At 37.4% G+C, this 12,353-nt stretch overlaps 1 protein-coding gene across 3 annotated transcripts in view; it reads left to right on the forward strand.

The window, feature by feature from the left end:
* Positions 1–12,353, forward strand: part of scube3 (signal peptide, CUB domain, EGF-like 3) — a 105,265-nt gene that overhangs the window by 30,029 nt on the left and 62,883 nt on the right. For all 3 annotated transcript variants that reach the window (XM_088007211.1, XM_014981703.2, XM_014981705.2), the window contains exon 3: positions 3,341–3,466. In XM_088007211.1, coding sequence (XP_087863337.1) covers positions 3,341–3,466 — 126 coding nt within the window. The remainder of the gene's footprint in view (positions 1–3,340; positions 3,467–12,353) is intronic.

The raw sequence follows: 12,353 nt of genomic DNA on the forward strand, positions 1-12,353 counted from the left end.
TTACATGTTGTTTTGCACAGCAGGTAGTCATGTGCAAATTTGTCTTTCAGTAAAGTAATAAAATCTGATTTTGAACATTTTAGAAAAAATATGACCTTTTAGTATATTTATTCATGCTAATATGTGTTTATTTTTTTAGTCATTTTTAACCTTTTCAAGTACAAGTAAAACAAAGAAAGATATACAATCATGAAAAAAAGAGGACAAAACTAATACAGAAACGGAACATGTCAATGGCAAGAACACAAAGTCTTGAAGTGTTTTTACAAAATTAGCAATTTTTACACCAATCTTGTTAATACTTTGGACAGCCTTGTTTGGATAATACAGTTTTTTCTGCGTAATTTAACTTCAATTTATTGCAGAAAACTTGCCTATTTGTGGATTTTGTCATAGAACATAGGAACATTCATCTTGGGATGCTGAAGTAACTATAGGTGCAATGCTACTTGACACCATCATGGCTGGCGTTTGCAAGGCAATTAATCCACAATTCATTTTTTTTTTTTTTTACTTTGGCACTGATTGGCTGTATCCCCAATAACAGAAATTAAAAAGACTGTAGATGTCAGCTTCTGTAATTCTAAGATGGTTTCCCCTGTGCTTGTTAATGAATATTAAAGTATATTTGATGTGTGAACTGCAAAAATAGGGAGTTGCAACTGTTTTAAGTGTTCAGTATTCACACATTTTAACTGTAAAACTGTACAGTTAAAATGTGTGTAAAACAGACTGTAAATCATTTATATTGAAACATATAATCTCTCCTCTGCTTGGTTATTTTGACCAGTTCTGAATTGATTTGGCTTTATGTTTTAGATTAGTAGCCTCCTGACATGTTTGACAAACTATTTTCAGTCTTTTGGCCACAACATTACTTTTAATGACCTGATTTGTCAGACTTCATAATGCCATATAGTCTAATGAGGTTTACTGGGCGTTGATAAGTTCCTCCACCCGTAGCATCACAGATTCTTCGCCACAGTTAACAGTGAGCATGAGATGCTTCTGGACGTTGTAATCTTGGATTCGCGTCAAAACCAATGTGGATGGATTGTCACAATCAAGCTTGGTTTTAGTCTCACTTCAACAAAGAATTTATTTCTATTGAAAGTCACCACAGTGTTTTGGCAAATGCCACACATTTTCATTTGTGATGGTAGAGCAGAAAGTATGTTTTTTCAGGTCTCAGGTCTGAACACCTGGTTGGCATTTTGATAGTTGTAATGGTTTTAATGAGGATTTGTTGACTCCAAGAAGGCGTGTGTGCTGCAGTTCTCCAACACAAAGTTTGGGATATTTTCTTTTATCTTTCTTACCACCATTGTGCATATTTGCATGATAAATGAAGGGTCCTGAATCAACCTAGTGACCATTAGCTTAATTATATACATATCTGGTTCATCTTCCCTTTCAAAGATGAAGTCATATGTTACTAATCAAAAGGTCCTTTACACTCTGATCAACTTAAAAAAAATAAAGTATAAAAAAATGCTCAGTCACATTACTTTTATGGGAATTATTAGAGATACAAATAAGTGTGACACTGATCATTTTGTAAAATCCAATTATTTCCTAATGCTGGCCTTTCTCCCCTGTGAATAATTATACTTATGGTAAATTAGAAGTTGGGCTGCTAATGTTTTTGTATGAAATTATGCTACTGCAATAAAAGACAGATTTGTTTTGAAAGCTGTTGCACATCTTGACCAAGGGTAAATGTGGAGTGTGCTATAAACAGAAAACATAGCATGCCGTGCTTAGTAAAATCTAGTTTGGGAAATGACATCAAAACGTGCTCTGTCTCTTTATGACACGAATGAAGACAAAGGGTCTGAATGTTCCTAACAGAATTATAATGGAAAGGGCTTCCAAACACCTTTCATTATGTCCTTTAGCTTTAAAAACACTCAACCATCCTTTGTAAATCAAGAGATTATTTTGTCCCCGGATTCTTTGCGACTGCAGCTCTTTAAAGGAGCTGTAGCAGATTTTCACTAATTAGTATCCCTGTTAATAAATATGTGGTTGAGATCTAAAGTGCGAACAGCACAGCTGAACAGCCAGTGATATTCAAAACTTTGGAATGCTTTTCTTTTATTTTTCCAGCTGCTTTTATGTAGCAATATCTGTTTGTATTTAACCAACGTCACTAATACGGCAAAGCTTCTGTGATGCATTGGAGTAATCTATGTATTTAAGTGAGTTTTGGCTGACTGTTTCAAGTTGCAGTTTCAGTGATGCAAACATCAAAGCTTAGCTGGAGCTTAGTGTCAGTCTGTTTCCCTGTTACAGTGCAGCTTTCTTTGTGTGCATATTTCCATATTTACATAATCTCATCGGGCTTAAAACTGCAAACATTAAAAAAAAATTATCGATGGTAATATACAACCACAGATCATTTATTGACTGTTTAATGAGACTGAATAAAATAAAGGAGTTGCTCACAATAAAGCAAAGTTGAGTTTCTACGTATCCCAGCTTTTTCACGCATCAGCTTTTGCAAGTTTCTGTTTTGCTGCTTTCTGTGAAAGTTCTGCTTTGCAATTTTAGTTTGAAATTTTCTTGCATTTTTATCTTTGAACTTCAAATCAGGCAGTAAATGTCATGAAACTTACATTTAACATTAAATCATATTTTTAAATGCACAATTATACATTTTGAGTGTCAAGAACTGCTCAGAGCATGACAGTAATGACACAAATAGTTTTCCTTTTTGTTGTTGTTTTTCATTGAATTTGAGCTTTTTTTTGTTAGTTGTATGTTGCTCTTCTCAAAACACTTTATTTTTATTATTTATTATGCATTTTATTATGCATCCCCTTGTAGATTTAAGGTTTAAAGTGACTTTTAATTTAACCTATTGTAAATAATGTTTTAGACTTGCTCAGCCAGAGTCCTGACTTGAATCTGATAGAGAATTTGTGGAGGGAACAAAATATGATGGTGACGATTGGGGAACAATCCAACTTCTAAGACACTGACGTTCTTCACCAAAGATAAATCGTTCAAATACTAGTAGGCAAAATTAGTCAGCATTTAAAAGATGTTTCATTGATGTATTCCAATAAAGATTTTTCATTGATTATTGAGTGTAAACATAATAAATTAAAGGTTCAGGTATAAAACAGCTTAACATGACATTTTTATGCATTAAAACACATATACGGTAATGGTGCAATTTGCTCCTACTTCTGTTCTGTTATCTTTTGAGAGTTTCATTTTGTAAAAAGAAACACTTGAATGAACATTTAGATTCATATCTGGGGGTGTATGAATAACTGAGTTCAACTGTAAGCATGTTCACATCTTTATTTTTTATTTTTTTGTTTATCTGCAGATGTCGATGAGTGCGCGACTGAGTACAACGGAGGGTGTGTCCATGAGTGCATCAATATCCCAGGAAATTACAGGTGCACATGCTACGACGGCTTCCGTTTGGCCCATGATGGGCACAACTGTCTCGGTGAGTAAATCTGCTTGCATAGATCCAGCAGCAGCAGCAGCAGCAGCCTTTCTTCTGTATGTTTTTGTCAAATGATTTAACTGTAGAGCTGAAGTTTGTCATAGAAAAATCCTTTGCTAGGAGAATATTTATTAAGAATACGCATCACACTGGGTCTGATTTGGGCATTAAGTCTGTATAGCTTGTTTTTTTCAGCATGCCCAAGGTCTTTTTAGGAATGGTGATGTATGACTGAAGGCTGGTTTGAACTCTTATTACTCTGCTGCTTCGGATATCTGTTACTTCCTTGCTCGAGGAGCGGTTATTCTACACATATGTTTTTACAAAAACGAAAATTGAAACCTTTTTTATAATAAGCAGGATGAAAGGGAGAAAAAAAATTATGAAAAGATTTACGCTGAGCTGAGAGCTCAGAGCGAGCCGTGAGTCGCCGATTTTTCCCATGGTGTAAAATTTCACCAGTGTGCCGTTCAACCTGGCCTCACACAGGTCCTGTAACGCTTAAACGGTTGTGAAATTAAGGGGGATACAGCTCCCTTGCTGCTGCTGCTGCTGCTAGTTGCTTAACATAGACATCATCCACCCACCCCCATCCTGTGTCTCTGTCTTGCTCCTTCTTTCCCGTTCCCCCACCCTGCATTCCTTTTGTTTTGCTTTGAAACCCCCAAGTCAAACCCACTGCTCCTCAGAAATCATCTCTCTCCAGGCTGCTATTTCAGCATGAAGCGTCTTCTTTGATTTCTTTGAGGAGGAAAAAAGGCGTCTTGTTACAGCAGGTTTAGCTCTGAGTTCAAGTGATGATTGAAAAATGTATCAACAGTTAACAGTGATTCAGTGTAAAAAGCTTTAACGTGTGGGCACTCTGGCAACACATTTGTATTACTCCCACATTTACCCATGTAAGGCTGGGATTAAGGTACGCTGGAATGGAAAATGCATTTTTAGATTAGTAATAATCTTGTCCTGACTTGACTCTGAACCCCTGGCTCCCTTGTGCTTTCGCCTTTCTCTCCCTCTATCTTCATCTCTTGTGTCTGCAGTATAAATTGGGACTATTTTCCAAGTCATTTAGCAGCAGCGTCCAGCGGCTCATGGATCATTTGTCGTACCATGGATCAGCTACTGCCTTGCGTGCAGGTGTGTAATTGTAATCCGTGGTTGTCCGGCCGCTGCGTCAAAGTTGCATCTATCAAGCCCTTTGATAGTTTCTCAAAGTGAAACTTGCGCAAGCCGTGGGAATGTTTGTTATATTTTTACGTAAACGTGATTTCACTCAGACAACTCGCGTGTAAATCGTTCAGTACATCTGTCATCCAACGGCTTCCAGGTTCTTGTCACATAAACGCCGTGCTGCTCAATATTTGATGACGAGCCCTTTTCTACTTGACAATGTTTTTTGCATGTCAGGAAGTGAGGAGAAGTTGTCTGATCTCGGAGCCCAAGGGGGGATGCTGGGGTTGTGGAGGGTCAGAAGCAGCAGCAGCAGGAAGCGCACAGGCTGGTGCAGCATATAACATTCAAAGTGCAGCTGGAAGTTTTGCATCTTAAATAGATTGGCCAAATAAGTAGGGAATTCTTGAGATATTCTGCAGAGTGTGAGAGTCATCACATGTGACGCAGCAGCACAAGGTGTGTTGACTGCTGGGAGTAGCTCGTAGCGGAAAGTGCACGAACCATTATGGAAAAACTTTAAGATAAAGTTTGAGTCCTTCCATTTTTTTTTTCTCCAAAGGAATCTTGATTCTGTCAAATTGGTAAACCTACACCTTATCTTTACACCTAACTCATTGATATTATGCAAGGATTGAAGGAACATGTAATGAAAAACAACCCTTATGTTGAGTATCCATCATCTCCATCATCTGTCCATTCAGTCATCAAGCAGTCTGTTTATCCATCTATTATTTAAATTTAGTATTTATATCATCAGAATAGCTAAAAAAAAAAAAAAACTTTAAAGAAGTGTCTTTTTCCTCAGAATTTAGTTCCTTAATACCTGCGCTCTGCACTGCTAAGGTAATAATCCTCAACACAAACACAAGTGAGGAGAGGAAGCGGTGTAGCAGAGGTTTCATGTTAAGGCTCTGGCTTCCTTTTCCTGCTTTAAGCTCTTTTCTGGCCCCTGAGAGAAGTTTGGTATTCCTTGGCCTGGGAATAGAGAGCCTAAGCAGCTGGTTCCCACACAAGGTTGGATCCTCGGAGCCCAAAGCAGGAGAGGCACACCTGATTCCTAAGAGTTAATTCGGTTTCGCGTTTGCAATCTTCAAAGTGCATTACCCCGTGTTGTTCTTCCACAGAGCTGCATTGATTTGATCTCTATATTGCTTTGCTCTTTGTGGTTTTGGTGCACTTTGAACTCAGAAAGGACGTACGAAGCTTTTCTGTTCCAGGAAACGGTATCTGTGACTGTCACTTAATTAACACAAGTTAGGACAGCGTACATGCATCCCTGTCTACTTCTTCCTGCTGCATGTGCCTCACAGCTCCTGAAAATTGGATGGGTTGGCAGTGTAATAACATTGGGCAGTGGCAGAAGGCATCGAAGCATGAAGCAGAACGCGCCGCTGTGCGCCTCACTTGGGGACACTCTGGTTTCTGAGGTCTTCCCTCTGTCGACCCTGAACCCCCACAAAGATGTCAGAAAGTCAGCAAGGTGGAAACAATGCAATATCACAGCAGACCGCTTCTGTCAGCGTGGAGAGAGATGTCACTCACTGTATAATTGATTTCACACAGAGCTATTGTACCCGACAGGAAAAATGGATATGAACCCCGTGGAACTGTAAAGAGCAAACATTTTTTGTATTTCGGAGACAGAAAAGTAAGAACAGACTAAATCATATTCGGCATTTTAATGGAGCTTTTAAAGTAAGTAAGTTATTTTAAGACGCGCTTATTTAAGAGAAAAAGTCAATTAAACAGGAAAGCATTTCCATCTATTGATAACGACACGACTTATGAAACGACACTCTTCTTGAATATTTTATGTTGATGACGGGATGTTGCGATGCAAAAATAGCTTTTTACCAAAAATAGATTAAATGGATGCTTATTGGCAACATTTCTTTGTGTCTGAGCTTTTGAAATCCTTTCTCATCCCAACATATGTAGCAATAATTTAAAATGACTTTTTGGAGTGAAGTGAATTACTATGAGAAAATTAATTGTATTTAACTCGTTAGACTTACAGATTTTGAGTGGCCTGAATAATCTTAGCATCGAAATAACATTTTTACATCTACATTATTATATTGCACTTTAACTGTCACAAGTGACGCATGTGAGACATTGATTGTGTGGAGAAAAGTGAGACTTGCACAATTCCCTAATAAAGTTTTATGGTGACAGTTGTTTGGAGAAGTAGGAGGGCTGGCACCTGTGAGCATAAGAGTAATGATGCTTGTCAGAAGTGGAGCAGAAATTGTTTTGAATGTCACACCTTGTGTTTTCCCTCTGCATTGAAGCACAGACACACTTGACTTTGACCCAGAGAGCTTTTCAGTTGTTCCAAAGGGTGCTGGTTTAACAAGTCTCCAAGCAACCGTACTCCTACTCAGACCATATTAATCCAGACCTCTTCCTTATATAAACACAAATTAGAGCTTTACTACTTTTGTCTTAGGTGGAAATGTTGGTAATCACTTCCTCAACATGACTTTTTTTGGAACTTTACCCTTGTGTTTGATTTTTTTCTTTTTTTTTTATCTGACAGATTTTTTTGTTTGTTTAGTTTTTACATAATTTTTTAGACTTGGAAATGAATATAACTATCTTGAGCTATGGGTCTGATCAAAACTGAACAGAAAAGTTGTCACAATTGTGACTTTTTATTGCATATTTTTTTATTCATGACAGAATTATAAGGAAATTAATGATTTAATTGCACCTATCCCATGGTGAAGTAATAAAAAATATATGTTTTTTTGAGTCTGAGGAAAAACTAAGGAATTAGTGTAAATTTAAACCAAAACACACATCCTCTTTGCAATGAAAACCAGATGCAGTAAGCCTGATCTGTTCCCCACCATAACACCAGCATCCCCACATTTATGACCTGTGTGTTTTGGTTAGGGTCCCACAGAAACCAAAATACACTCTTATCATTGCTAGCTTGTCAGTCAAGCAGCTTAATATCATAAGCATCTGCACAGACAGCCTCTTTCCTCACAACTACAAATACGTTTCTGCTTCTATCTGGCGCTAAAAGACACAAATAAAGATATTTCTTTCAGTTCTGTAAAAAGAAATGCCACGGTGGCATACAGCCTGAGAGTGACTCACTTGGGAAAGCAAAGGCAGGCTTGAAATAGAAATTATAGATGTTTGACAAGAGCACCACCAGACCTGTGTCTCTGCCTTGTTTACTTGCATTCATCATTCTGCTCTCTCTCGTGCGGCTCCCCTGTCGCACAGGAACAAATTCACACACCTTGGCAGGCCATATTCCTTTGATTTTTATTGACCCACACTGATTTGGTTTGTATTGATTGAAAAGGCTTCAATTCCCCCTGCAATCTATAGGGAAATGAATGTGCTTTTACTTTAACCTCCCCCAAAGACGCAGCATGATCTATTACATAAAAGCAACCTTATGGGAGAAGCCTCTGAGGTACGGCTTTGAAATGGCAGGTAGGAAAAAAGTCACCTCCTTTCACTCTCTTCGCTTAATGGTTATAATTGTGCCGAGACGTTGTGCTATGTTGGAAATTCGGATTTGTCTCGTTTGAAAAACTTTGCTTGGATGAGTTTTGCTGCAGCTTTCATAATCCCCAGTGATTAAATGAAAGGAAGCAGCATGCTGATGTATCACTGAACAGGTCCTGACAGCGAAAAGATCAGTGACCTTCATGCTGATTTCCTCTGCAAGCTTTTACATCCATTTGCCTCTACCCCCAATGCAGCGAACAAAAGCTGCACACCTCTGATAGAAACTCACATTTGAATGTAACTTTTTTTTAGCCATATTCACAATTTTTAGTTGTCGTCACATTCTTATGGGGATAGAAGTCTTTAAAATTTACCCCGTTATTAGAATAAATCTGTCCATTTTTCTTTAGTGTTGTCAAAAGAAAATCAGAGAATAAGGTAATCCACAAAATAATTTGTAGTGTAGATATTAATTAATAGCAAGGCAATGATGGAATGCCCCCTTCGTAATGAGGGTTCATCACTGTCAGGAGAAGAAATTTAAGGTACTACTATGATCTGTTGCAGTGCAGGAAAACCTGAGCTGAAAGGCAAATCTTTCGATTTATTAATCCATTAATGTTTCAACAACATGATTAGAAGATGTGGATCATGGCAGCCAGAGTGAAATCTCTGATGCGAGTCAGATAAAAAGTCAAATGTTCTTAAATTGGGTGAATTAGTTCTCACTTACGGTAAAATATTCTGAATACAGCTGCTGCTCCTCCACACCGTGACGAATCGGCAGAGTTGCCAAAACTTGTAGTCAAGTAAGAGTGGCAATACTTCAATATATTTCTACTCAAGTAAAAGCAAAAAATGGACATCCAAAAAATACTGAAGAGTAAATAAGTATTTGGTAAAAAATTCTGTTGATCAGGTCCAAGTCAGTTTATTGTTGTATCGTCCATCCACTGGCTTTATCCACTTGTCCCTTCTTAAAAACAACAAAAACTTAAATATCTAGTCAGTTCTATAGTGGTCGATTTTTATTCGTTTCTCTTTATCAAAGCAAAGCCAAAACACACTGAATTGTGACTTTATAGCTAATGTTTGTAGCAACCCATGGTTTGAGTACTGTTATAATCCCAGTTACAAACGTATGTTGTCTTACCAAATATTACACCAAACGTATTTTGCAGCATTTAAAAATGCAGGTTTGTGACCAGTTTCTGATTTCCAGTTCTTATAAAGGTTTGGGCTGCCATTACCAGTTTTACCAGTTTTACCAGTTTTACCTGATGCCAGATTCTCTTTAAAACCCAAAAGAACACGTCAACCCCAGTGTTATTTAAGATATTTCTGCACCGTTCCTGGTGACATTGGTCACACTGTGCATGCAAGAGAAGATGCTGTAAAACTGTTAATTTTTTTATACGAAAGCACAGACAGAAAAACACCAGCTGATTTTTAAACCATCTTCGGGATCTTCTATTGGTGGTTAGCACTATTTAGCTTTGCTAATTGCAAGCTATGGTCTCAAGGTATACTCCATTCAGGCTTAACAAGCTGCAGATAACCTATCTCTCCACATACCAAATAAAATACATCTTTTACCTTCAGTGTGCTCACTCTGACTTAAATTTAACACATCACTGATATGGAAAATAGTTCATTTTAAGTCTTCACTCAGTAATAAGATCTATGCTGAAGAACTGTATCAAAACGACAGAGTAGCTCTTAATTATAATTGATTCACTGAATGAGAAAAGATCAGATTGTTTTTATTATTTCTGACTGGCTGATTTGTCCAGACCAATCAGGCTGAAAATTATTCTGCTTTGGCCAGCAACCAATTTATCAGTGCATCTTTGACATTATTTAATAAGTAATCCAGCCATTGTATTAAAAAAAATAATTTTTGTCTTCATAATCGTAAATTGTGCTATTTTCTTTTTCATTGTAAAGTTTTTGTATTGCTGTTCGTCTCTCTTGAAGTTTTAGCCTGAACTGAAAATACTGTTATTTGGTTCAGGTCGGCATAGCGGCACAATGGCTGAGCTCTTACAAGCAGTTTCACAGCCAAACAATGAAAAGCTATTCCTGACGTCGCACGGAATCGGATAATTCTTGTTCGTTTCTGACAGCATCATGGACGACATGTCTGCCGAAGCTGACGAGAAGGAAAAAAAAATGTTTTTGCAAGAAGTCTCCCTGTGAGTGAGAACAGAGGAAGCGGCACTGGGGAGAGTGGAGTAATGCTGCATAGTTGGAATACAAGTGTAGCTTTCTAAAAACAATCAATTGTTTGTGGTTTTCTGACTTTGGAAACAAACTGCTTTGCAGATTTTCGCAAGAATGTACAGATGAGTGAGACACGCAATCGTGTTCACATGCAACCAAATCACATCGTTAAGCCACTCATCATTGTTACATAAATATACATAAGAGCTGTGAGTTGTTTTATTGTTTAGGCCAACATAAATCGTCAGGTCTTTGAGTGAAAATGTGAAATTGACAACGTGAAAGCAAAAAATGTGTTTTTCACAGTCCCCTATTAAAAATAACTTGCAAAGACAAACATCTTTACATTGCAATGTTACATTAACACAATAATAGTCAGTTGATACCACTTTGATTATATTTAACAGGTATTCTGCTATTTATTAGACATATTTTACATTTAAACGCAACAGGAAAATCAGCTCAATTTAATGATGTGCAGCCAGAAGGTTAGATTCAAACTCAACTAATCCCAGCAGGCAGATACTTTGCATTTGTTGTGACATGCACAGACTCTGGTGCCTCTCCACAGCTCAGAGGAAAGGGACTAAAGTGATGAGTTACAGGATAAATCTGAGATTAGAGCATTAGTTGGCTGCTGAAGGCTATCGACTCTCGCAGGTTTGCTCAGCCCCATCCACCATGAAATGAACATTTCCAGCTGAACCCACCGGAGGGCCTTTAGGAATGGGAAACTCAAGCCTTAAACTGGGCTTAAGGTTGTAAGCATGCTGTAGACTGGAAGCCGTCAGACGTCAAGGCAAGGCCTCTTGTCCTCTTGGCAAAGCGATGGCCACTCAAATACTTATCCTGGGGTATTGTTGTTTAAATGCTTCCAGACTCGCTTTGGAGAAACAGTGAAATTCCAGTCTGGATGTTTAGGAAAGAGTTTAGACTTGGAAAGTTTATGCCAGCTCATCAGATTTGGTACCTGGGAGTCTGCCTTGGTTGTAGAACCAGAAATATTGATTTAAATCAAGTCTTTGTTTCGTATTTTTATTTGTAAATGAAAATCAACAGCTAGCAGATATTTGGATTTGCATAGCCGATGTGAACAAGCAGCGTGTAAATAAACTATGGGCGAGATAGATGTGAAATGCTGGAACTAATAAAAGGTTTGAAGCAGTTTATATCAGATCAACTCTGAGTTTCCTGCTGATGAAAAATCAGGATTTTACATTACTTAACACATATGGAAGTAACAGGTTTCATAGCAGGACTGAAGATCCAATATAATGATAAAGGAGCATTTGCCCATATTTCATCAGGTTAGAATATAAAAGTATTGTGAAAATAAATGTTAGTTAAATCAAAGAAAGTCATACACCAGAAACGTTAAGATGCTTTTTGTTCTAAAATTTGTTTCTAAAATGAAATGAGACAGCCATCTTTTGAAATGTAATTTAAATCAATCAATCCAAAACAACAATGATATAATGTTGGTGAGCTGCAAGTCTTTCAGTCTGAAAGACCGACTTGGCATGACGCTTTTCTTTCTCATTCTGGACGCATCAAGAATGTTAATTTTTCTTCCAATCAGAAGAAACTTGTTTCCAAAACTAAAAACAAAATACTTTAATGATGAATCCGCCAAAAATCTGAAGTGTACGTCAAACTAATGTACCAAGGATTTATCAGTTTCATCATACTGACATCATTTAATAATCAGTATGATGGATATGCATCATCAGCCAGCTAATTTATCATATAATTTAAAAGAGCAGTAATCACGTTTTATATAGTTATCCAAATGTTTTGTTAGTCAACAATATTTACATTTTAACTGAATTTGCATGAACATTCAGGAAATGGTGTGGTCAGTCATAAATGACCCCTTTGTCTAACTAGAGAAACTGAATTTTCAGAATATATTTTAGCTGATTAAATCAGTCAATCAACCTTTGAGGAAAGTGGCTTAGTGCAAAGCTTTGAGTTGGCCTGACATTAATTTGAGTTGAAAGTTTGGGAAAGGAAATGG

This window comes from Poecilia mexicana, unplaced genomic scaffold (assembly GCF_051168715.1).
Source record: "Poecilia mexicana isolate PSO_F unplaced genomic scaffold, ASM5116871v1 scaffold_7, whole genome shotgun sequence".
Lineage (NCBI taxonomy): Eukaryota > Metazoa > Chordata > Actinopteri > Cyprinodontiformes > Poeciliidae > Poecilia > Poecilia mexicana.